We start from the raw sequence: 26,114 nt of genomic DNA on the forward strand, positions 1-26,114 counted from the left end.
AGCACTAATTCCACCGTGGTCCTAACGTTCCCCACCCAACCTTTCCTACACGGAAGCGAAGCGCTATTTCCCACAGGTTGTTCTAGTTCGTGCGAACTGATGTTTGCAGATAAAGGACAGACAGACAAATGACAAGACACACAGGTCTTGCCCAAAGACTCCTGAATTCCATGCAGCCACACATCTGCCTTGTCCAACTCCGCATAACTTTCTTTCTGGTTTAGGGGTGTGTAAGCTGTGGCCTTGGGGGGGATATCTGCTAACGACCCAACTCACGTTTTCATGCTTCATGTGTTTCAGAAGGCGCAGCTCTCGGTAGGCTCGTTTGGCGAAGAGCTCAGACTGAAACGGGCGGTACAATTTCTTAATGGCCACTTTGGTGCCACTTCTTCCATCGAAGGCTGAGCTTTATGGGAAAAGGAAGAGTTTGGTGAGCGCGGACTGAAGCGAGACCGCAAACCCTGCCACCTCGCCGGCGCCGGAGAGCGGCCGCGTCCTGCCCTGCGCTGCCCAGCCCTCAACCTGCGGCCAGCCAGGTGCCTGCCTGGCCTCCCTGTGCCACGGGAGGAGACCACCTCCCAGAGCACTTTGCCTGCAGCCTCCCGCGTCGAGTTTCATTCCTTTAAAAGGCTGCCAGGCCCTGTGATGAAAAGTAGCCAATTTTCGAAAGCTTTAAAGAGGAACATCTGGGAAGGAAGAAAAAAAAAAAGCAAAAAGCAAACCAAAAACGAAAAAAAAAAAAAAAAAAAAAATCCCACAAAACCACCACCGACACAAACCCACACCAGGTGTCCCATCCCAAGGGCCAACACCCCGGGTTTTGGGGACGCTCCCGCCCCGAGGGGGCCGCACCCCGCGGGTCGGGGCCGGTAGCGGCGGGCAGCGCTCCCCGGGCCGGGCCGGGCCGGCGCCCCGGGCTCGGCTTGCTCCGGGGACGAAAACCCGCGTGGGACGGAACGCGGTACGCCTGCCGGCTCCCCCGCGAAGGGCCGGCTTCCCCCGGCGGCACAGCCCGCCTCCCGGCCACCGGCTCGGGAGCGGGCAGGTGGGCGGCGGGGCCGACCCCCCCCCCTCAGCCCCCCGCGGGGCCCGGCAGCACCGGGCGGGGCCAGGCCGGGTCAGGCACAACGACCGGAAAAAGTTGGCAGGGAACAACGCGAGAGAGAAGAGGGCCGGGCCGGGCCGGGCCGCGTCCCCCCGGCCGGGGGCAGAGGCCGCCGCGGGTCCCCTCCGCCGCCCCCGCCCGGGGCCGCTCTGCTCCGCTCACCAGACGGCTCCGTAGGCGCCGGACCCCACCGGCTGCAGGTCCCGGTAGCGGTCCCGCACTTCCCAGAGGGTCTTGGTGATCTCCTGCCGGTAGAAGCCGTTCTTGGGGGAGGACATGGCGCTGCGGCCCCCCGCCGGCACCCGCCGACAAAGAGCCCGGGCGGGGGCGGGGGCGCGGGGGGAGCGGCCAGCGCCGCCGAGCCGGGCTGCGGCGAGGGGCTGGGCTTGGGCGAGCGGCGCCTCCCGCCCCCGCCCCGCGCACCCCCCGCGGGAGGCCCGCCCGCCCCGAGCCTCCCGCGGCGGGGCCGGGACCGGGACCGGGGCCGGGGCCGGGGCCGGGCGCGCCCGAGCCCCCCCGCCTCCCCTCGCCCGGGCACCTGGGGCTGCGCTCGGCGGAGGTGGAGGGCGGCGGGCTGCGGGCTGCGCGGCGTCCCGGCGGGGCTGGGGGGGCGGCGAGCCGTCCGGCCCGCCGGTGCCCGGCGGCGGCGGAGGGTGGCGGGGCGGGCAGGTGCCGAGGTGCTGGCTGCCGGCACGAGCCCTTGCCGTGGGGCTGAAAGCAAACCCGCCCCGGCCCTCCGTTCGTGCGTGTGCGCGCCGCGGTGCGGCACTTCCCTCGGGGCTCGTCTCGCCGTCGTCCCGCGGGTCGGGTGAGACGCAGCCGCCTTGTTCTACAGGGAGGAGTGGAGCGGTGCGAGGGGCTGCGACTGGCGGGAGCCGGGAGCGCGGAAGCGAGGTTTCGAATGACCTCTGCGCGAAGGTGTCCGGCTGAGGGCTTCCCCGCTCACCGCCTCGGGGCCGGACCCCAGGTCTGGCAGCGTTCGTACGGCCCAGTAGAGAGAAGCACACACTTGATTCGGTTGCTCAGAGCGAGCGGTCCCGTGCGCCGTTGGTGCGATACGGAACAGCTGGAGTAGCAGCTTGAAACAATTGCTGTGCTGGAGCACGGAGAGTAGCAACCTTCTCCGTATCTCTATAGTAAATAGGCCTGGACGGGCACGTGTAATGCGAAGACCTGCTTTAAAAAATGTTCTGCGTGTTCTCCGTGTGAATATAGTCCAAATTCTTGTCCCTTGGGGTCTGGTAAAGCCTTTGTTTTGTCTGACTTCAGCCCTGAGCAATGTTGCTGAGGCTAGATAATTCGGACTTGCTGTCACTAGAGTTCAATTTGTGGCTTAGCTCGAAAGGGGCAATCTGGCCAAGTTTCGTGGTTCCTGATGCCTTTTTGGTAGCTGCCATGGGCCCAGACCTTTTCCTGCCTGACCACTGAATGTGGAAGAGCAGCAGCCCTGCCCAGGAAAACATCCTCCCGCCCAGTAGCTGTGTGTTCCCGCGCTGCTCTCTGCTGACCCGCGACCTGTTTGACTCCCTGCTTTAGGGAGAATGGAAAGCGACCTTCTGACATTTGGCAGGTAATATGGGGCTTGTGTCAAGTGTTAGATTAATGATACGCATTTGCTTTTAAAATCCACTGTCCCAGGAGATTTTTTTTTTCTTTTTTAATTTCTGACATTGCTTTTATGCTGGTGTTTGCCATTCAGATGATGGCTGGAGTGAAAAGTGGTACAGGCAAGGTGAAGGATAGAGCAGCTTCCACTCAGGTTTGAGCCAGTCCATTAGTTAAATTACCTTTAATGACAACTATGTATGTTTCTAATACAGTAAGGATTGGTTCTGCTTTTGATCCCTCACCTACTTTTCCTTTATCCAGTTGTGGCAAAAGGATGCTTTCTTACTGCTTGCTTTTTATGTAGGTGGAAAGTAGATGATTTTGATACAGCAGATGAAAGTACTAACCCAGCACCAAGACAGTGTCACTCTTGTGCAGAAGCTGAGAATATTACAGAGCAACTTTTGTAAGATACTTTAAATTCATTGGCAAAGTTGGCCAGTGCTGGTTCTCCCATGTTTTTCCTTCATTTAAGTATTTAGGTATACTTTGCTATAGATGGATGAGGTGGCAGTGTAGGTCAAATACAGGACTACCTTTCCCATCAGGTCGCACATATAGCAGATGAACTGATAAACTTACTGAAAAGACTAGGAAATCAGCACTGTTGTAACAAGGGAAGCTTTGTCTAATAAAACCTTTAAAAGTGTCTATGAAGGCAGGGAGATGAGAAACTCGGATCCATCCACAGCTGATAGATCTTACAGCAGCATCACAAAATGCATGAGCCTCAGCATCCTGCTAGGCTTGGTGGATACATGGTGATGTGTTTTCCCAAAGACAATCTGTTGCAATGAGACTAATAGAATACTACAGCCATATCTTATCCCAGGCAGCGTGTGCTTGACAGGGTAAATTAAAAAAGGAGTGCTATCAGATATTTCTGCTTTTGGCATATGTTTATTGTAAAGTTTATAGAATGAAAAGGGACCTTCTTCAGACATCATGAATAAAAGATAACAAATGCATTAATGATGCAAAAATCCCACTTTTCTAATGCCCATCCCATAAAGGGAAGCTTGGCAAGGTTGTTATGAGGAAGAAACATTTGTTTTGATACCTTTGGTTTTTTTGAAAGAGCCAACTTCCTAGGTGGTGGAAGGTTGTCATCAGCTGCAAAGCATATGAGGTAGATGGGATGCATACAGTAGTCTTTCTAATCCCTCCCAGGACTGAGAGCTCAATTTACACTCCAGCCTGGATGTGAGGCTTCGGTGCTGGAGCAGGAGCTCTGCAAGAGAGCAGTGAGAAAGCTAACCATGTTTTCCTGAGAAATTCTGCAGGTATGGAGTCTGGTGAGAGAGTTTGATGGCAACGCTGCTCACGACAAACTTAATTAGCAGTGATAAAAATGGAACCGTGGGCTGGCTGCTGGGTCTTGGGTGAAGGAAGTGCATCAGTGCGGGCAAGGAGAGGGACTGGGACCTTGATCCCCAGTCCAGGCACTGGCAACGTGGATTCAGCAGGGAGAAAGCAGGAGATCATACAAAGTCCTTAGAAAAATCAAGCATTTTCCCACCTTTCTGTCTGTTTATGAGGTATCTTTCACATGGTCATTTTATTCTTGATACACTAATTCACATATGAATAATTTAGTTCTGTAAAACATACCTTAAATGTCAATAAACACAAAATCTTGCTTAATTGTCAAAAGCTGATTTCTAGAATATTATTTTTTTAACCAGTTTGCTATATCCCCACCTTCAAAAAGTACTCTGTTCTTGTCTGCTTAGATATGTTGCTGTGGAGGAAGTAAATCCATTTTATTTATTACAACAAGAAGTAAAGCTTAAATAATAATAAAAAAATATCTCAAGTTTTCATCTGAAAATATTCCATTGCTATTATGTCCCCACCCTTTCCCTGTGGAGCTGCTGCCAACTATTCCGCAACTTTTCTGTTTTTGTCTCTCTGACCCCTGAGCAGCGTGCTTCAGTTCCAGTTTCTGTGACATGGAGCAGCACTGGGGGCCCCGCCATGCTGCAAGAGCACTCAGCCATCAGCAGAAAGGAATAAATATGCAGCACCTATGTGCTTTTTTTAAAAAAAAATATTGTTTTGTACACTGGCCATTTCATTTGTTCAAGAGGTCATGAGAACTTACTAAGTAACTATTTACTACCCCGTTATCCCTGCTTGCTGGAGAGAGGTGGAGGAAGCGAGGCCAGGTGTAGAGGGTATCAGAGAGCTACGTATAAACCAACTGCTTTTAACACTCTCCTAACTCTTTCCTCAGAGCCTGCCTAAAGGTCCTCTTCATACTCATTCCTACAATAAACTGTAGGAGTTTAGTTTTTAAACTATCACAGATTGTCTCTGTCTGAGATGGTATTGTGCACGGAGGAAAAAATCCTCGTGTTGAAGAGTTTCCCAACTTCAATGCAAAAATCATATGAAAAGAGCGCTAATGGAGATCACTGATTGATAGCTTTACTTATTTGTCACTACACAGTTGTGAACATCACCTGTTTAAATCACCAAAAACTTGGTGGTACTCTTACCCATCTTTCCCATCCTCCTTAACGTTGCATTATATTGTTGCATTTCCATCTCAACCTAATGAGGGAGCTGGACAGGACAGGACTATGGTGTGTTATTTTTGCACAGAATGTAAAGTAACTAGGGTTTATTCTTGATTTGAGCGTTTGGGCTCTATTATAAAATGAGTATGAAATAGGAATATATTATCTTAGTGCTAATCTACAGGATATTATTCTACAAGGAGCAAAGTATGGCTCAGTGGAGGCTGCCAGTTATGGCAGATTTAATGTGTATTTGTCTCAGGGCTGCCACTGTGATTCAGTATTTCTACTGCGTTCAGTATTACTTGTGATCAAATTGGAACCCAAAAGGACTAGCTAAAACCTCTGTGCTACGATACACATCTTAATTTGTGACAATAATTGAAGCTGGGGGACTATGCGAGTGCAAAATGAAGCATCTGTATGCATGCAAGATTGAAGCCTAGTGGAACAGTTTTGCTCATTATGTAGAAATTTCCCGTCTAATGGATTAAGTGTCGGGATTGGTTAGAAGATTAGTGTTTGCATAGAAATCTCACAATATATTCCCTCCTTGTAGTGAAAACGTAGACCCTTTTAGGCATATCAGTTCAATATTTTATCTTAGAGCAGAAAGAAGGTCAGTGGCAGCTACACTAATGCAGCTTTCTGAGTCTCTTGGTACTAGTCCCTTAAAAACCCTTATGCTTTTTGCCTAGACTCATAAATTAATGGCACTTGGTACTGTCACTTGTGCAAGTATGTTGATTTTCTAAGGACCAGCTTTATAGAGTTGTGCTACATTCATAAATACTAGCAACACAATTCATGTGTAAGAGAAAGAAGCAGCTGCTTTTAAAGCAAACAGAGGTGTTGCTATTAATTCCTTCCTAAGAACACCGATCCTGCCAAGGCTGAATTCCTTTCTGCTGCTACCAAAGGACATAATTTACTCAATTTACAGTGCAATTCTCTTTAAGCAAGAGCTAAATCTTTACCGCTGCTCATCTGTCAGGGATTCTTGGGCCAAGTCAGCAATTTACAGATGTAGCACTTAAATAATGAGACTTAAATATTTGTGCCTGTTGCTGAATATGGTACTTTTTGAACAGATTCATCTTTGACCAGGTCCTGAGAGTCGGGAAGGTGGAGGTCTGTTTTCTTGTTATGTTTCAGGAGCACACGTGATGGGAAGAAAGGAAGGAAGTGGCTTTTGTATTGACTGCTCCCCACGTCTGTCAAAGGTGCTTTTGCTGCCAGCATTTTGTCCTTGAAAGGGTTGTCCCCTCCTGTCCCTGGGGTGAGCTCGCTGTGTCAGATCCTGCAGCGTACTGACCCTCCTTCCCTCTTGCTTTCATCTTTTGCACCACATCAAAAATATGCCAAGAGCACTAATGGGAATTCTGCCACAATGCTATGTAATTAATGGCTCCTGATCTACTGGTGCATGATGTATTTTTTCATATATCAGTGTTGATTGCCTAATTTTCTATTATTTTTCCCCCTATAAATACCCGAAGTTATTAGTAACCCTGCTGTTTCATACTTGTGTAGCTACTTTCTGTGTTCTGGGAGGAGGGAATTCTGTGTCTGCATGTGATACCCTCCAACGCTGTGCTCTTCCTCTAAACCACCCATGGGGTTTTTTGCACATTGTAAATTAGAGATTTCTTTATTTTATAAAACCAGTCTTTATTTCTGGTTTTGGGCTTCAGTGCTGATGAGGTAGAGAGCTTAAAAAATAAAGATGCAGATTTTAAAAGAAGTGTAGTGTATACTTATGCATGTCAAAAGACTGAGATGTATGCAAAAGACTTCTTCTTCCTTTTGCAAGATCTTTTGCTTCCAGTGATGATAAAATTACTAGACTTGGGGTTGCACTTAACACTGATTATAGAGGGAGACAATAAACACTAGAAGTCATTTCAGTAGCTGGAGGGATAACAATCTCTTGTGACTGAAAGCTGAAATTAGGTAAATTCAGATTAGAAGTAAATTGTTAACAATGACAGCAATTACCCAGAGAAAGCCCTGGGAGAGTTGTGTTGTCCCCCAGTGGAAGCCTGAGCCACCTCCTCTGCCAGCATCGCCCAGCTGTGCTCCTCTGAGCATCCCTTCTGCGCTCTGCAGGCGGTCAGGAGTGATCAGCACCCTAATTTAGTGTGGGCTAAAACCTATGACGCTCTCCTCAAATGCACATGCAACGTGTAGAGGACCTACAAAAGCACGATTGTAATAATGAGATTAAGAGTGGTGTCAGGAGATTAAAACCCCACAGTTTAAGCAGGCTCCACTACAAGTTTTGCAAATAAAATTCGGGCCATGTAAACAATGCCTGCATTAAAGACGTTTATAGGAAATAAATTTTTATAAAATAAAATCCTTACTTTTATATTTATTTACTCTTTAAAATTTACTTTTAAGGGATCTGCCTTACAGGTTCACTAAGCCTGACAAAGCCCTCACTCCTAGACGTTTACCTCCATTCGCCTGTTTTGTGTTGGTTGACAAATGTTTTTTTCCATCTGTGTTCAAATGATAAGCATTGTTAGTGCTAAGCCTTTCACCTTTCTGTCCCAGTGGGGTACCGGCTTTCCAATTACCTTGTCCTGCTGTTGTAAACTGATAAATTTACCACGTTGCAGTCCCACATTGGATTACCACAAGGGAGTTGGTTATCTGCTCTAGAAAAATATTTTAATTAGTGGCTTTTGCGGTCTAAGAAGTTGCCTTCATTTTGCAAATCTAGGAAGAAGATGTCTCTCTCCCTACTGTTTTTCTTGACATTAAAATGAGATGATTTATGGGTTTTGATGGTATTTCATTAAAAATAGCTGAGCTCTTGTTACCCATTACTGTCACCTTTGATTAGTTTAAATACGGCTATGACCGTATACTTCCTACATAATTTATCTCCTAGAAAAAATTACATCTTTGAATGTAAAAGAAAATAATCAGAGGAAGATTCAGAGTTGCCAGAAGAACAAACTTTGGAAGTGATATAAAACTTTCTTTCTACCTCAAGTAGCAGAGCTATGGCAAGAGCAGACTGCCTGGTCTTTGCCTACCACAGAGATTTACACATCCTTTGAAGCATTTGGTGACGGCCACCCTCAGATTAAACAACCAGATTAAACAAATGATGGGACAAATCCCACACTAAATTAATTATCATTGGATGCAGGAGGGTCTTGTGAAATCTCTTCATCTTTCCCCTTCCAGCTGGAACAGAGCTGCAGAACAGGCTAGCAAGCTCATTATCAGATTTCAGAGACAATAAAGCACTGAGCTAGTTTTCTGTTAACTGGTAAACAAACAAATAATTTAAGCATTTATAACCTTTTCACCTTTTTTAGTCAGCGTGAAATTCAGTCCTTGCATGACCATTACAGGCCTCATCCTGCTTTGTAGGAAGCCAAAGTAATGACGGCCAGACAACACTTCCGAGGACTTGCAAGAAATCCACGCAGGCATTTACTTTCAGCTTAACGTGCCTCGCAGAAAGTTGAATACAAGTGGCTGTATTCCACTGGATGCAGGTATCGGGTAACTGGCCAACATTATCAACAACAGTCCACGACTTAGTCCATAAATTAGGAGCACATTTTCTAGATGAAGTGCTTATTTCTATTTCTCAAAGACAACAAACAATACTGTATCAAGTATCTCTGAAAAACCAAAGTTCTTGGACTTGATTTTTTTAAAAAATCTGTTTATTAAGAAAAAGCTTTTCTTTTTACATAGAAAAGATACAGAGGAAGGTAAATAAACGCAGTAGAATTCATTACCTCATGTAATAGCTGTACAACTGAATCTTAATGACAAAGGTTGCAAAAAACCTAAATATTATAAAAAGCCATTGCCAAAGTAAGACTCTGACAGAGCGAGAACGTGACACAAAAATGAACAACATTGAACAACTGTGAATCACAAGTATGTAGAAAGACACAGCCAGTACACTACATGGGGCCTCATGCCAAAGAATATTTCTGTTTCAGTATTATGCCTTCAATGGGGAAATCAGATAAATTTAATTCTTTTAAGAAATCTCAGCATCTGGTGTATCCTGCAATTTATTATTTAATTTTCCAACTTTTCAGAGCTGGAAAGCCTTTAAAATTTTGCTTAAAAAGAAACTCTGACGAGACGGATATTTAGTTTTTCACAAACAAATTCTTAAATCTTCCTGTTTTGTCATGTCTTCTAATGGCAATTATTAGATTATTTTCCCAAGGATTATGTGAAGGAAAATAGGACAATGAGGAATATTGAACTCAAAGCTGTGAACTGAACTGAGTTCTCTTGCACTGCCATCTGTGACAGCCTTTGCTGAAGCTTGCAGAAGACTAGAGAGATCTGCTGCAGTGCCTTCAGGGCACCTTCTTGTAAACTTGGGTAAATTCACCAGCACTCCACCGACGGCATGGTTAGGAGTACCATCGCGAAGTAAAATCGTCTCACAAATGGGTATTGTGCAGATTAAAAAAATAACGAACAGACACTTGAATGGCAACAGAAGACAAAGATTTATTTTTACTGACTTTCAACTGGTGTTAAGATCGCTTGAGAGACATCCAGTAAATTTGTAAGACCACCACAGATATGACTACATATGCATATTCTGTCTATCTCACTACCACGCCCTCTCTTCATAAAGGCACTAACTATAAATAATATGAAAATGGACAGATAAAATGCCAGAAAAAAAATTGATTGCTTGTATGGACTTCTATGTTTATGTTTGTATACGTTCATGCTTTAAATGTACAATTTTAAAATCAATTTTAAAAGTCACCTTTATTTTGGCAATACAACTGATAAAATGAAACATGCAGAACACAGCTCGACAGAACTCAGTGCATAATTTTGTCAGATTGAAGCAGTTCTTTATCACCCTTCGTGAGTTGGGAATACATTCATATTACAAGGCAAAAAACCCCCCACCCAAAACGGACAACATCTGGCTTCTGTATAATGCATCTGCTTTTCCACATCTTCTCCAACATCTTTGGATAGTAAAATCTACGTCTGACCACAGGTTAAATTGTATGGTTATATTTTAACAGTCTTCCTAGTGCAGCAAGGCAAGAGAGCTGCCTGTATTCACTGTTCTATCTCCAGGCTATCCATTTTTAAGTCGGGGGGTTTAAAGCTAATCACTTCTTCATAGGTAAGTTCTGTAGAGAGGGTGTAAGGGAGAGAGAAGAATTAGGTGATACTCTCTTCAGAAGAAAAACACTCCAGAGAAAACAGTTCTATGGATGCATGTGACTTCTAGTTTGTATTCCCAGCCTTTTTAAGAGTCCAGATCCAAAAATAGACTGAATTCACTAGGAATCCTTCTGTTAACTTCAGATTACAAATTAGACTCACAAATACTGTTATTGTACAACATGTCTGTCCCGTTCAGCTAATTACTAAAACACACAGGCCCTGAAATGGAAACATCAATTATGCTGTCAGCTGACCTGCCAAAATGACGTAACAGAAGACAAAATGTAATGGAAAATGGAATCTTTAAAAGCACCAGAACAGGTTTTAAAATGTACACTTTTAACTGCGGAGAACGTTCTTTATCATCTCTCAGTCAATTGCCTTCAACATAAATCACTCGCAATTCTGTGCTAATGCTTTGGGATCTAGGTTTTGGGCTTTTTCATGTTTTATTGTAACTAACTTAATTTTAAGGTCCTCTTAAAAAAATTGTCTTTTGTCTTAGAAGCATGTAACAGTTCTATTTTCATCATGAAGGGCTTAGCTGGAAACATGGATTCCCTGCTATTTTACCCTGCTCTAGCCCTTTATCTTGTCACGCTGACAGTCACGTCCTGTTTTGTGCCTTGCACAGTAATGGAGTATGTCATCAGCTGCTACCTCCTATGCATTTTCTCAAGTTAGATACTGTATTTTAAGGACCAAATCCTGTTCACACATAAATATATGGCTAACAATGCATTACTTCAGGTTCTGTTTTCCAAACAGTGATGTTTAAATCATATCAAACTTGTGCCTATTAGCTTGTTTATTAAACAGATCTGTCTGAGACAGCTGCCACACCTGCAAGTGGACCTAGCACTCCTCTAAAAAGTATGTAAAAATCTTCAGGCCATATCTTGCTTACGCTCTGGTTCTGTTATGCTGTAGCACGGCATACAGTGACCAGCGTGCCAGCTTCGGTGAAGGATTTCTCCGAGAGAAATTCTGTGTGCAGAACCCCTGAGGTAGAAGGATTCGTTAGGTGACTCTCAGTGATTGAGTTGCGGGTATTAAGTAGCATCTGCTCACAGGCAGCCAGGCAGGAGCTAGAGCGGTCCTGACTGAACTCAGAGGAAGCCAGTGTCCTCACAAATCGGACACCTGGAACTGTATCAGGAATTATTCCTGCTGGCCGTGCATGGTATGTTTATGAAGCTCCTAACCCGGTTCTTGTGCCACCTGCTCAGCAGAGAGTACAGATGTTACGCTGAGATATGTGCAACTGGAGCAACAGCTAAGGAGAGGTAGTGCATAGCATTCAACTCTGAATAGCCTACTCTTGGCCTCTAAAATTTTGAAATATTTTCTAGCTGATTAAACATGTCAGAAAGAAATCTATGAGCTTGGGCTGCAAGCCTCAGCAGTGTGCAGTGGAGGCCGAGGAAACTCTTAAGTGCACAACATATAAGACTGTCTGAAATTGCATTTTACTTTGGTGCTCAGTCCCTCTTGGGATCAAGAGCCACTGATTTTTAATTTGAACAGAAATAGAGGGGAAATATGCCATTGACATCTTGAGAAACTGGGTCAATATCAACAATACAAACATTTTATGTGAATGGTCACCTTTCATGTCATTTTACTGTGCTTGAAAATAAAAAGTTTATTCCCCAAAATAAAAACATGGCCAGGAGGAAGAGCTGCATGTCCTGTGCCAGTTTTGAGATTTTTGTCTCAGGCCTTTTTTCCCCGCCCTGTATAAAAGAAGGAATTTGGCCTGTAGTTCCAGCAAGGACAGTGATGTAGAAAAATATGATACTGTCCATCCTAGAGAATTCACCTCCACCTCCTCATTTCAGTTCAGTAAGTGTTAAGCTAAGATTGTTCCTGAAATAATTTCAACGGAGTTTCATCACAAACAGAAATCAACTTCATGACTTGGAAATTGTTAAACTTTCCTGTTAAAGACTCGGTCAACTGCAAAAGTAGCAGAAAAGAAATCATCCACTTGTAAGTGCAGCAACAAATTGAACATGCCTCTCAATAAACAAGATGTATGGGCGGTGCTGTATGCTGCCAGGTTTTGCAGAAGAGAGCACATGTAAGGAGTAAGCGATATCAGTCAATCCTCCTTGTTTGTACAGATGTAGTAGGCTTCCAGAAAACCCTTTTCAGGGCTCTAGGAGTTTGCTTTATTGTAGAGAGACCCATGACCCTGCTCCTATCTTTCTAAGATGTATTTGCTGTAGTCAGCCTGCTTGTCTCGCCTGCAACGCCCAGGATAAAACATGGCACAAGTGGAAGGGCATGAGTGAGACATGAAAGGTCAGTATTTTTCATCATAAACCTACCCACTATGCTAATACATTTTTATCAAACCTTTCTGGAGTAAAAGTTACAGAATATACAAATAGAAACAGAAGAACATTTATTTTATATATATATATTTATATATATTCTTTTTTCATCTTAAGCCAAGGAAAGGACTTTATTGATAAAAAGGAACAATTAGTTTTCTAGAACATTGCTCTCAATTTAAAATGCCTAGTAAGGAATTTTTAGTATGTCCTCATTAGACAATGATGAAATTGGACTGTACGTTTCACCGTACTTGCAAACTTAACGTTTAGCCACCTTACTTCCGTGATACTGTAGTGCAATATGATCATGATGCAAGCATGGAATTAACTAATAAAACAAGGTTGTTGCAGTATTACTCAAGGATGGGTTTTGTGGTGTCACTCCCAAGTAAAATCATCAACTCTCATCTCAAATAGGATCAATAGCATGGTTTATCTATTAATCCCAATTACTTGGTTATCTAAAGAACGATTAACAAAATACACATCTATGTGGAAAAATACTCATTTCGGATTCTGAACAAAGAATCCAGAATACACCAGAACAGAAATAGTGTCACTTGCCCTAGGACAGTTACTTCAGCTGAGGATCTGACCTACAAAACTAAAAGCAAGACAGCATGTGTGGTTACCTGGTAACTAGCATCAGCTTTTAGTTAAGATTAAACCCGCTATAGGAGATCTAGTGAGGAGATGATAGAATTGGGGAAGGGAGCAAAATCCAGAGAGGGAACACAACCCTTTCTACCTCTCCACTCCCACAAGCACACACATAGACTTATCTTATTTCCCTGAGGCTTAAGAGTTCAAATTGTTCTGGTTAGAAACAGAGGAAAACTGTTATTTAAGGATAGTTTTGTTCTGCTGCATGTATTAACTACTGTGTGCAATTCTGTTACCTTTCCATTCATCTATGGTTCGCTCCTTATTCTCAATTGACTCATCGTACAGCTCGGCCTCAGGTTCATCATCCGGATCATGATACTGTACAAAGTATGGATGTGCAAGTGCTTCCGAGGCAGTAATTCTTTTATCGCTGTCTAATATAAGCATCTTCTCAAGAAGATCTACAGCTAAGGGAAAAAGAGAAATGTGGTGCAAAGTCAGAAGAGACCATCTAAAAATAGAGAAGGCAACTCTTAACACACAATCTATTCTCACTGACCTTAAACACAGTTAACATTATTGGCAAACCCACAAAATTTAGGCTATGTAACAAATAAGTTTTGAAGATTTTATACTCTGAGTACAATTTTCAGAGCTGAAGGAAGCTTCTGGTTTGCTTGTGGTATGCATGAAGGTTCATTATAGTCTATTTGATATCTGATTCACCTCTTCAGACATCCAAGACCTTCATTCTGAAAAGATCTCTGTGTGCGTAAAAGTTAAATATCCTGTGTTGTGCATCATGTGCTTAACTTGGTCCGGATCCCAAAGCAACTTTACAGGACCCAGCATAAATAAAATATGTTTGAAGTTGACAGTTGCAGAATATTAGAAATGAGACAGATCTGTAAGGTTGAAATTGGTTTTATATGGAAAGTTTATCATAACGGTTTAAAAAATATATAAAAATGATTTTTAGTGCTTTCATATAAGCACTGTCATTAATTTGCCTTTATGATATTAATACGTAGCATGCTGTCATGTACATCACGCAAATAAATCCCATTTTTTATAAGAAAGTGTTCACAGCTACTTCTATTTGTAAAACTAAAATTGTCTTTTAATACACAGAACGAATTCAATATATTTTAACTCCTAATACTTCCCTATATACAATATTTTAACGTGCACTCAATGGAACTGACCAGGCACTGTAGTAAGACGACTCTGGTGACTCAAACGTCTCCTTTGCCGTGTCACAAGAAATCGTTCGCAGAAACATCTCTTTTGCACAGGCAGAACCAATTGGTTAGACATAAAAACAATTGTGCAGGATCAGACCAAAGGTCTGTCTAGCCCGGTATCCTGTGTCCAACAATGGCTAATATATTCCTAGGAAATAATACTCAAAAGGGTCATTCAAGCAGCTATTCTTCCTGGTATATTCTTCTGCTCGCTAGCAATTTACAGGTCATGGCCTTCTTGAGCCAGAAGTGATGTCTCTAGTCTAGACCCCATGGCGCTTTTACTTATTCCTGCTATACATAGTGGCTTTTGCTTTTCATCCACAGACTGTTTTCCTTTAGGAGGTTCCCATAATCTCCACCAGAAACCAAAGAGGCAGGCTTCATGAATGGAAAACAGTCTCAGGATGAAAGGTTAAGCAATGCTCTTCTTGCTGGTCTGATCATTATTAGGGGCTCAAATAGCAAAGGAAGGCTTGAGTTCCTATGTTAGTGAAAAATTTAATCTATTATCAGTCTGACTTTCTTACCTAATGGATTGGCACCACGAAATACTGCTTTCAAATCCTGTTGAGGCATATGTGGAAGAGATTCAATGTATTTTCTTGCCTAGGAATAAATCAATATACATACCACATGCACAGAGGTTAAATCTTGCCCAACAGTAACCATATCAACTCTAAAAAACCAGACATAATATTTTTTACATTCTTATACATGGGAAACCTTCTTTACGTAAAACCATAACGTATGACTTTGTTTTAAACAGTCACTCCTATATATTGCACAATAAGCAAGAGAGTTTTAAATGGGTATATTTTCCCTAAGGGTTATGCATTCACACTTAACGTTTTCACCTGAGCTTACTGGTTCATTGCAGTATATCCCCAGGGAGCACATGCATGTAACATTCAACCAGAAATTGCAACCTAAATCATCTTTCAGTTACCCTCAGTGAAGTGGTATAATCCAACCTGTGTGCTTCCCTCCTCCCTCTCCTCTGTCGAACAGTAGCTTCACTAACCAAAGAAAAAATCCTTGTACTCCCAGGGTACAGATCTTCAGATGTTTAACAGAATGTATAGCTTGCCTTGTCACTGTGGCTGTGAAAGGCTCATGCAAACTCAGCTAGGAAAAGCCTACCCACATATCAGACCCACAAATGTCAGCGTGGAGCCTGACGTTACATGAGCTACGAATTTCTGGGCTGAGGTAGATAGGTCAGCAAGAGAAGAGGTTGAATGCTGGTCCTAAGGGCTGGGATCAGACAGAACAGGGACTTCTGAAATGGAACAGTTAAAGAAGAGGCAAATGGCTGTCCCCAGCTCTGTAAAAAACCCAGCTAGTCTTTGAACAAACCTTAATCCTTTTAAAACACGTTTGTGTTACTGGGATGTTTCCCTGCACACTTAGCAATCCTGTTAGAAGACGACTATCTGCAGGAGGCTAACTAAGCATTCTTGGCCTAGTGAAGACAGCAAAGGAAATAAAGTTGTTCATCCCAAGCAGCTCCATGGCTTCAAGCGAGATACCAGATTGAGAATTGTGGAACTATCTTCTGGACTATCATGAAGCAACTATAAAATACTCTGACATATCATCTGTGCAATCCTACAACTACACTTGGGAAACAGATCCTGTTCCCTACACTGTTCCGTCTGCCATCATCTTAATTTCTGCAGCTACGATGAACTGATATAAAGATATTTTAAATCATTACATAGTCTCTTTTCAAACTGTGTTCTAATTTAACGAGGCAGATCTATTTATTTTTTCTGCTTCTTGTAAGATGTCAGTATATTCTATCAAAACTATAGACTCCTATTAGTGACACATTTCAGAGTCTTACTAAAAGAAGCAAGCCTTCATGCATTATGTTCCCAACATGTTAAAACTGTATTAGCATTTTCCCTTTTTATTCTATGGGCTGACAGCAAGGCTTTCTAAAAGGATGATTTCTTCTTAGCAGCTGTAGCCAGTCATGCAGAGAATGATGTTTAAAGACTAGTCAAACACAGGCTTTACTCCACCTATTTTATGCCCCTAAAGTTCATAAAGGCAGCAAACACCTGCTAGAAGGTCAGGGTGTGCAGCTCCTATCAGAGTTAAGTCTTCCAGGGCATTGGTTTATACATATGTACGAACAGCACAGGCTGTCATACATTCTTGCATGGAAGCTACGGACTAGGGTAGAAACAAGAGGTAAATTTATCTCATGACAAACTTCTGTGGATTTGTGGATTGTTTCTGTGCGGACATCAATTAACATCACTAATCCGAACATGACTGAACAAGATATGGCCAAAGTTATCTCCAAACTTCCCCAGAAGTCCTTTGAAAACAACACAGACCTATCAAAGTATACTTACCAACCTCTCCCCTCTGCTTATATAGTCACCACAGAAACCCAACCAATAGAATCCAGACATTTAAATTATTCTGAAAGTAATGAGATGCAATCACCATTTAAACCCATATTAGCATGAAAGACTGACAAAACAGCTCAGTAACTTGTGCTGACACATCCCATGAGGTTGATCTTTTAGTTTCCAATTCTTTAATCCTCTACTTATAACTGAAAATAGGCTTGGCATTTCAGAAAACCTCTCACCTTGCTGCTAGAGGAATGGAAAAAATTGTCTGGGACTGCAAGCTGCATTAAGAAATATCTAAACAATAAGGCCAAACTACAAGGTAAAGAACTAGAATGAAGGAATAGAATAGACACTCCCTTGCAAGAGGCAAGTACCTCCAAGCAAGGTACGTATCTTTGACATTGCTTCTCTAACAAGGCAGCAGCAGTGGAGAGGTGACCTAGCAGCACTCCCAATCATTAACTTGGCTTTTGTGTTCTCCCTGTGCTCTAAAGGTATAATTAGCCCCAGTAAAACAGTTTTGGCATTCCTGTAGCTCACTGAGGTATGCTCTGAAACACAAGAAATTAAAGACAAAAGCAGATACTATCTTTAGTAAATATTTAAGGTGCTTAATCTCATAATCAAAAAGCTCACAAACTGACTAGTTGTGGATAAATCACACATTTGTATACGCTACTCTGAACACACTACTACAAAAACCGTAGGATCTTAATAACACATAAAGGCTGTACAAGGACCTATGAGGTTACACAAGGACCTACACTTAGGACAGCACAGTCTGAGAGTTGCTGGTTGATCCAGTCCCTGGCACAAGGACGGATCTTCCTCCTGCCCCGGCCATTCCCAGGTGCTGAGTACCCACAAACTCTGGGGCTGTGCGTTGGCCTGCGCTGATGAGGTTTTGTTATCCCTGGACCTTCCAGAAATCCAGTGTTGCTCTGGCTCTCCTACTGCTCCTGCTAACTTAACCCACTAGTGTATTCATTAATAAGTTCAAAGAAAAGCCATCAATATACACACAAGCTGAAAACCAGCCATTAATAGCAGTCTGAGGTGTATACAGAAAAGGTTTAAGCTTCAGCTTCAGCTCAGGAGGTATCTGTGTGCTGTTGTTTATCTGAATTTTTACACTGTGCCCATCACCTGCCTTAATCAATACCCCATCTCATTCCTCAGCTCACTATCCATGGTTATTGCTTAAAGTGAATCCTTTAAGTGTAGCTTTAGCTGAGAAACAAAGTGGAAATTGTTCATTTACTAGATTACTTTTTTAAAGAAGTCATATGGAAAGTTAAAAATCACACTGTTAACTATAGATATTATCATGAAAGCAGACCTCACACTACAAACATTCAGAGAGATGAATAAATATGAATTTCAAATTAGGGATCCATATAAGAGCACTTGTGCAGAACACACATTATTTGATTCTAGTATCTCTGTTTAGATCCCTTACAACAACGGAAAGTATAAAAATTACAGAGACATCAGATTTAATAGCAAGAATGTAATGCTCTGAGCTGAGCATCAGTTCAAATTTTCTTATTATAAGTATAGCAGCACAATAAAAGATCATCAGGACCACTTGCAAAACCCCTTTCAAAAACTGAGTACAGGAGAACAAGTGTCAAAATTAATCCAGCTGACAGTCAAGGCATTTGGATACCTCTAAAAAGAATATTTTTTGAATGGTGGCATTCTAGCAGCAAAAAATAGAGATCATTTTAAAGTGTTCACTCATTTCCAAATCAGAGTATCTGTTTAACACAAGCAGTGACATACGATGACAACTGGAGAAAAGAATGATAGAAAGTCAGTTAACCGAATGAAGCTGTGAACTCACATGTTCTGATGATATCTTCTTCAGAAGTTCAGAACTGGGTGTGCCCACAACTTCCATTATTCTTTTTAGTTGATCGATATCTGCGTTATTTCAGGGAAATAAAGAGCACACGGTCCTTCTGGGTTTAAACAATTAATGAGCTTTCATGCAGATAGTTAAGATGTTTAAAACTATTCAGCAAGACAATTCCATCATAGTCCATGGAAGGATACCAATTCATTCCTGCTTAAACCTAGTCCTGACTATCAAATTCTCTATTGTACTACATGAATCTGTCAGGTGTGCCTGTATGTGAGAAAGGTGCATGGAAAATATTGCTTTCTTGTCCTAGTTACCAATTTAAGATATTCTTAAGCTTAATTTTAATAGGACATTTATGTTTCAGTGATCTGAGGGACTTCTGAAGAACAGTCTAATACGATAGAGCACACAGGGCTAGATTACTAATCTGAGGGCTGGTAAGTGGCAAATTCTTATTTGGTAGCTTTAAAAATCTGTTTTGAAAATGTTAATTTTTCATTGTCATATATGACCTGTAAAGTATATTACGTTTTCCCTAGAGACTCAAGGGTATTCTACAGCTTTATTTAAATTGATGTAATAATATAATTGTAGACAATATTTTGTAACAGCAAAAAATATCTTATTTCTTGAAAACCAGATGTATTGATTTTTCCAAATACCACGTATCATGTAATCAGTCAGTCTGAAGCACAGCCATCATCCAGATGATGAACATCTGGACAATGCCTGTGGTTACAATAGCACCTAATGATGCTGAGCACAATAGAAAGGTCAACAGGGAGACTTGGTCTCTCAGCTCTCAACAGTTTTTCAGGCAATTCTAACATCATGTTATTTTGCACCTGGCAACGGCTTCATTTTAGCAGAAGTGTTTGCTTTTTGAGGGGTTTCAGCATAGTGAGAAACATCAGTATTCCGTACAGAAGAACGTGCTTTTGTTTCTCATATTAAAAGCTTTCCTCCTCTGATGCAGTTGTTTCCTCATTCCTCATTATGTGTTTTTCTTCAGTTTTCTTTTATTATTTTACTGCTCTCCTCAGCAACGGCTCTTTTTTTTCTCTTGCCAGCACAGGAAGCGCCAATGGAAACCCCTGAACACTCCAGCAGGGACCACAGCACAGCGCTGAAAAGAGAGGGTTTTGTTCCTCCTGTGGCATTTCTGGAACTGCTGGCTTTTTTTATAACAGGACACAATATGCCTATTAATTCACTTATTATTTAAGAGTTCATTTGTTTGTATTTTAGAGACTTCCAGCCTAAAAGCAGTTCTATTTTTTTAAATTGTATTAGCCGATCAAAAAACATTGCCTTTACTCAGCTTCAGTTTTAACATATGTTATTTCAGTAAGATACACACATGGAAGAAATCTGCTCTGTTGTAACTAGGTTATTATTTAAATACAGATACACAACAAAGAATAAATGTAACTTATTGTTGTTTAGGAACATCTGTTACTGGTGGTTTTTTCCTACCAGTGGGTCTCATATTCAGGTGTCATATACACTAAATTGAAAGATTAGCAAAAATTTTTACTGTTTTAGAAGTTTGTTACCTCAAAAACATTTCCATAGAAACACTCAAGTCATGAGAAAAAAAGGAAGAATTAGAGAGTATTTTTATAGCTGCATTTTATGTTTTATGTTAAGGATACAATCATTTCCTGGAAATAGGGCCTTCCCTTTCAACAGCTCTGCCATGATGCATCCAACTGACCAGATGTCAACTGCCAAAAGCCAGAGAGAGAAAAGTGTACGATGAATCAAAGAGATCCTTAAAGAGAGTTGCCTCTTGGTTTAAAACTATCACTATATCCAGCTGTAGCAAAATGCAAGTCTTCACAGTTTACCTGTTTGATTGTAGTGCATCCAGTTTAACATAATTTCTGGAGCTCTGTACCATCTTGTTGCAACATATCCAGTCATTTCATCATCAGTTTGTCGAGCTAAACCAAAGTCTAAAATCTACAGAATAAAAATAAATAAAATAAAAAATAATTTAAAAAATCCCCTTTCACTTTTGTTATAGGTACTGATTTTCCCCATTACTAATTTCTGAGTTTATCCGTAGTCTCTTTCTATCAATAAAGTAAACCAGCAACACTGTGGATGAGCTTGTCCGCTTTCCCTACTGCATCCCTGCAGCCTACGGGTCTGCATAAAAATGCTTCCACTGCAATGAGCCTGGCTCTTTGTCCTCTAAGGCAAACTTTACATTTTGCCTCAAGTTCAATTTTCCACTGACATTCATTTGCTAAAAATAAGCACTGTTGCTATAAAAAATGAAACACTATCAACAGGGATGTTTGTGTAAAATGCCAACGGCGAGTGCCACTGGCCATTTTAAGCACCACATGAGCTGATCACAAATCTGCAGAATTTCTGTTGTTTCCCTCTCATGTCTATCTAAGTATTTACCCCAATCACGAGTCATTCCAATGCCAATAGGAGAGAAACATATATCCTGAGTAACAAGGTAGATTTAAATCACACACCATCTGTTTTTGGTAGAACTCCCCCCCAAAAGAACAAAGAAACTCTGTTTAGGTTCACATATTACTCATAGGCTTGATAGCAAAATGTTCCCTTCCATACACTCTCCCTTGCTAAGTACATTGACAGGAAGTTATTTCAATTCAATTTTTCCTGCTCATTTCTTTGCTTTCTATTTTTTGATTAGTGTATGTCCCACTAATTATAGAGCTAAAAGGTATCCCTAACTCTAAGAGAGACTGTTGTGAAAGGGTACCATCTGAGTGAGCCCTCAGTGCTGTTCGTTAAATCAGTCATCTGAGCTAGTTAGCATCTCTTCAAATAGAAATGTGAATTAAGATCAGTGGCAACCTCCCGTGATGAGATCCAGGATTATTTATCAAGCTGATAGCTAATCCTTATCATTGGGAATAAAAAAATTTTAAGAGCATCATTCAAAATTCCTCAGTTATAATCCAATTTAAAGATATAAAAAGCCTAAAGAAAAATACTAAGGTATAAATAACATGTTAACATTTACTTCTAATATACTTTAAAAGCATTATTTATTTCTTAAATAAGCCAAAATAAAAGCATGAGGCAAATAAGGCATGAATAATGGCGTGAAACTCGAACACTAATGCTCTTATTTTTATAAGGGTTTTGGCAGTATTTTTCTTTAATAGCTGATCCCTTCTATCAAATGTGTACACGTTTTCCTTCTTTTTGCTTCTATTTCCTTTTTGTTTGTACATGGAAATATCCACTAGTTTGTTCTACTAGAAAATAATTTGGTATCAGAGGAAGTAAAGCTATAAATATAAACAAAGCAAAGAGCAGCGTAACAAATGCTAGGAGGGAGGTGCACAGATACCAAAATAATAGAAAAAAAAGATTAAAAGTCTCCTTTACTTCCAGTACAAAAATACAGCACACATTTTAGAGTGCATGATCAGACCCAGATGACCCATAAAATTTCACAGATGCTGAACATACATGCATGAAGACATTAAAGGGATAATCATGAACTTTGCTGAGCATCTGCAAGTGTCACTAAACCAAACAGGAACTACAGTTTCTCACCACAGATCCGGATTAGTGCGAGAACCTAACTGCACTGTTATTCACTATTGTGATTTTTTTGCTGATCTGGTAGTATTTGAAATCTTTTTTTAAATCCCTCGCAGCTGGAATAAAGTGATTACATCAGAGTCTCAGTCACAGGGAGAAAGATGTTTCTGGCTGTCATGGAGAAATGCTAAACTTCTCATTCTTAGGCTTAAAGGCTTAGAAAGCTAGAAGACCTATTTTCCTTCTCCAGAGCCTCATGCTTATTATGTAACATCGTATCACACAGATACAAAGATATGTATTTCTATAGACATGTACATGAAAATAGCATTTGAGAAGTGTGGATTACAGGGTTGTTGTTGGTTTTTTTTTTTTACTGCCTGCAACTAGTAACATAACTGTTAATACTGGTACCTTTTTCATATCATTATTCAATTTAGCTTGTATATTCTATAGATATAAAAATGAAAGTTGTTACAAGGCTTCATCTAAACATGGCAGGTGCAGATACATGTCACAGGTCAAACTTCCAAGATATACTCAGTTAAGTACTCACTCATGGGCCAAATTATTAGCCTATGTACCATCTGCGAGGAACTAGGGATGAACATTTTGCAAAGATACTTGTGTTCATACTAAATTAACATTTGGGAGAAAAACCCATGTTCATCGAAATGGGTCTTCTATGCCAGGGGATCAACAGTCGCAAACAGCTGAAATTAATGGAATCAGAAATAAAAATGGTAGCTAATGTTTTCTCAGAAAACTGTCATTTTGAGAGCTTTTACAACAGCATGATACCTACCCTCAATTCACAGTCTTCATTTACGGCTAGGTTACTGGGCTTCAGGTCCTGTAGCAGAACACAGTTAGTCAAGTACGATTTTAACCTTATAAAGTATATTATAACTATGTCTTAGTAACACATCCGATGCACAGAGGGACACACTCTGTTCATTTTTATTATCGCAGTGAGTGAACTCACCCGGTGGATGATTCCAGCTGAGTGAATATACTGTGAAACAAAAAGAAAAAAAAAGGTAAGATTTGAAGTTAGAGGTGAAGGAAGGTATAAGTCACGTGTCTTATCTTTTCACTTCTGAGACTGATTGTTTTATGTACAGAAAAGACTTATGTCACACTACATCTTCAGATCAAACAGAGGTATGACGAACTTCGAAACCTCCTTGTTTTGTCTTATCCAGAGCTGGATACTTCAAGAGAGGTAGCCGTGAGGACTAGATTCTACCATAAAAGATAGCACTTGTAGTGATTCTTCTGTTGAAAGTTTCTTACCAATTTGGAATTTGTTCCAGTCTTATCTGGATGTCCACATTGATCAGCTAGTGGCTCAGTGAAGGCAGTGGCCTAGGGAGCAGCATGGTTGACTCCTAGATGATGTAAGTCACCTTCCCATACTGCGAACGCTGAAAGTGGGCGAGAGATACTGGCACCCTGGGAGAGGGTAGTGACCAAAATACCCACCTAAGCCACAGCATTACTGCAGGTCCACTTTCAAAGCAGGGACCCAAAGCAGTATTTCAGTGGCTATTTAGTGTCTCTGCTATTTTACATAAAACATTAAAACTCAAAGATCGGGAAAAGCTTACTCTGTAATTGCCTGTTGTTCACTTGTGAGGATTAACAGCCAGTTTCTCTATGATCTTACTGACCAGGACCAGCAAGACCTTGAAAACCTTCTCCTCTACTCTCTTGAGGTGAATTCACCTTCTTTTTGGGGAGCAGAGGTTACACGCGAAACCTGTATATCCCCTAGGAAAACCCAAAGAGAACACAAGGGCATCCTTCTTGTTCCAGACCTACGCGCTGTTTACCAGAAGGGCAGGGCCCCCGGAGCGCTCCTCTCAACAGCTGCTCGCAGCTGAACGGAGAGGAAACCAAACCACCGCCTGCGACAGAAGGAGCGGCGTCCCTCGCCGCTGAGACGACGACAGCAGCTCCTCTCGGTGCCGCCACGCCGTCCTCCACCAGCCAGCTCGGGAGCCTGCCAAGCTACGCAGCTCCAGGCTAACGCTTCGCCTGCTCAGGCAGCTTCTGCAGGCTGCGAAGCCGGCGCTCCATGCTGCTGAGCGCACCCACCGGCGAGCCCAGAGCTTACTCGGGGACGCGAACGCGCGCCGTAACGACGCCGGCATAGATGTAAGCGAGGAGTTACATATGATCGAATGTTCTTCCGCTAATGAGACGTGAGAATTTCAATTCCAGAAGAGACGAGCCACCACCAACCCCTCCCCTTCAAAACAGAGCCAGAAATGCACCTGAGTGCATTTCTGAAGTTAATATTCACTTTAGAGCACAACGCTTACTATTATTTAGCTCTGACACAACATAGCCCTATATTCAAAATCGCAAGCTAGATAATTAACTCCAGAATCCATCTTCCTAATTAAGCTATTAACTTAGGTAAATGAGACAAAGCAATTAAGGGCTCAGTTCTGCAATTTTTATTCACTAAAATCTGCACTTAAATTGACAGAACCCACGTGCATGAATAAGAATTACTGTCTCAGGCACAAGGTGACTTGCTGAAAATCACGTAATAAGTGTATTTCAGAGCCAGTATTTACCACGGCTTGCTTTCAAACATATTGTCCATGCCTAAAATATCAATTACTGTTAAGTTAGCTACCAAAGCAGCTGAACCCTCTCTTTTCTTTTTGCTTATACCTGGGAAAATCAACACCGGTCCAAGAAAACACTTATCACCTAGTAATGCGAAGCATTTTCTACATCTTCTCCTGTTTATAGACACTTACATGTTTAATGTCAGCAAAATGATACATATTTTAATTCTTTTGGAAGAAAATTTTGCTACAGTTTCATTGCCAATTGCCTGTGTTACCTAATTGTATGAATTTTAACTGATACAATTAAAGGAAACAATGACTTCACAGGCAGAGTAAATCCTAGGTGATTGTGTGCAACATTGTACATTGCTAGGATAAACTTCTACTTCCAGGCATTTCCCAAAGAGCCCAGCTAACCTGGTTACCTCTTCTCCCATGTGATGCTCTACAAAAATCAGGGCTGTAGTTTTTCAAACTGGTCATATCTTTCAAAGCACAAATGTGAGTTACTTGCCATATCATTCTTTATAAATGTCACGTTCTTCAGAAGTTTTTTCACTACCTTTTCGTGACAGGTGAAATGTCTAAAAGACACACTGTGTGCTACAGAACACGTTCACTTGAGCACTATATAGCAAGTGATTCTCCTTCAATAATAACTTAAATAGACGCTGATCTAAAGTTAATGTTCAAGGGGAGTATTCACATGTATTGCGCATGTAAACGTTGGCAGGCTTAGGGTTTTATTTCTGGTTAGAAAAATGATCTGATAATTTCTGAAATGATTGCTGCTATCTGCGCACTCTTAAGACATAAAAAAAGATGTTTAAGTACTGTCAGAGCAATGAACCAGTCGTTACTACAACATTTCGGTTGCTGACTCTAAAACTCCTGCGTTCAGCCAGTACCTTAAGACCTCGAAGTAACTGATAGATGAGGAACTGTATATGGTCATCCGTTAACTTCTGGCACTTCACAATGTTATTGAGGTCAGCACCCATTAAATTTGTCACAAGATACCTGTGAAAATAATACAGAGAGAAGAAAACAAAGAAACATACCTCATTTAAGAATGACAGAATGTAAATCCTTCTAAAAGCAGAACATCTAAAGAGTAACTA

The 26,114-nt window shown here is 41.6% G+C and overlaps 2 protein-coding genes across 5 annotated transcripts in view; both read right to left on the bottom strand.

Annotated features, from left to right (window-relative positions):
* MAPK12 (mitogen-activated protein kinase 12) overlaps positions 1-1,534 on the bottom strand; it is a 41,514-nt gene extending 39,980 nt beyond the window's left edge. For 2 of the 4 annotated variants that reach the window (XM_030015362.2, XM_030015363.2), the window contains exons 1-2: positions 1,268-1,534; positions 277-406 (exon numbers count right to left, since the gene is read on the bottom strand). In XM_030015362.2, the coding sequence (XP_029871222.1) occupies positions 277-406; positions 1,268-1,383 (246 nt within the window). In that variant the 5' untranslated portion in view covers positions 1,384-1,534. The remainder of the gene's footprint in view (positions 1-276; positions 407-1,267) is intronic. The other 2 variants (XM_041123530.1, XM_030015361.2) reach the window with 2 other exon arrangements.
* Positions 1,535-9,721: 8,187 nt separating this feature from the next.
* MAPK11 (mitogen-activated protein kinase 11) overlaps positions 9,722-26,114 on the bottom strand; it is a 32,853-nt gene continuing 16,460 nt past the window's right edge. Inside the window, exons 4-12 of the mRNA XM_030014933.1 lie at positions 25,902-26,013; positions 23,391-23,420; positions 23,211-23,258; positions 20,713-20,827; positions 20,518-20,589; positions 18,842-18,921; positions 15,151-15,229; positions 13,670-13,843; positions 9,722-10,391 (exon numbers count right to left, since the gene is read on the bottom strand). Of these exons, the coding sequence (XP_029870793.1) occupies positions 10,318-10,391; positions 13,670-13,843; positions 15,151-15,229; positions 18,842-18,921; positions 20,518-20,589; positions 20,713-20,827; positions 23,211-23,258; positions 23,391-23,420; positions 25,902-26,013 (784 nt within the window). The 3' untranslated portion in view covers positions 9,722-10,317. The remainder of the gene's footprint in view (positions 10,392-13,669; positions 13,844-15,150; positions 15,230-18,841; positions 18,922-20,517; positions 20,590-20,712; positions 20,828-23,210; positions 23,259-23,390; positions 23,421-25,901; positions 26,014-26,114) is intronic.

The sequence above is a fragment of the Aquila chrysaetos genome, chromosome 5, assembly GCF_900496995.4.
Source record: "Aquila chrysaetos chrysaetos chromosome 5, bAquChr1.4, whole genome shotgun sequence".
Classification (NCBI taxonomy): domain Eukaryota; kingdom Metazoa; phylum Chordata; class Aves; order Accipitriformes; family Accipitridae; genus Aquila; species Aquila chrysaetos.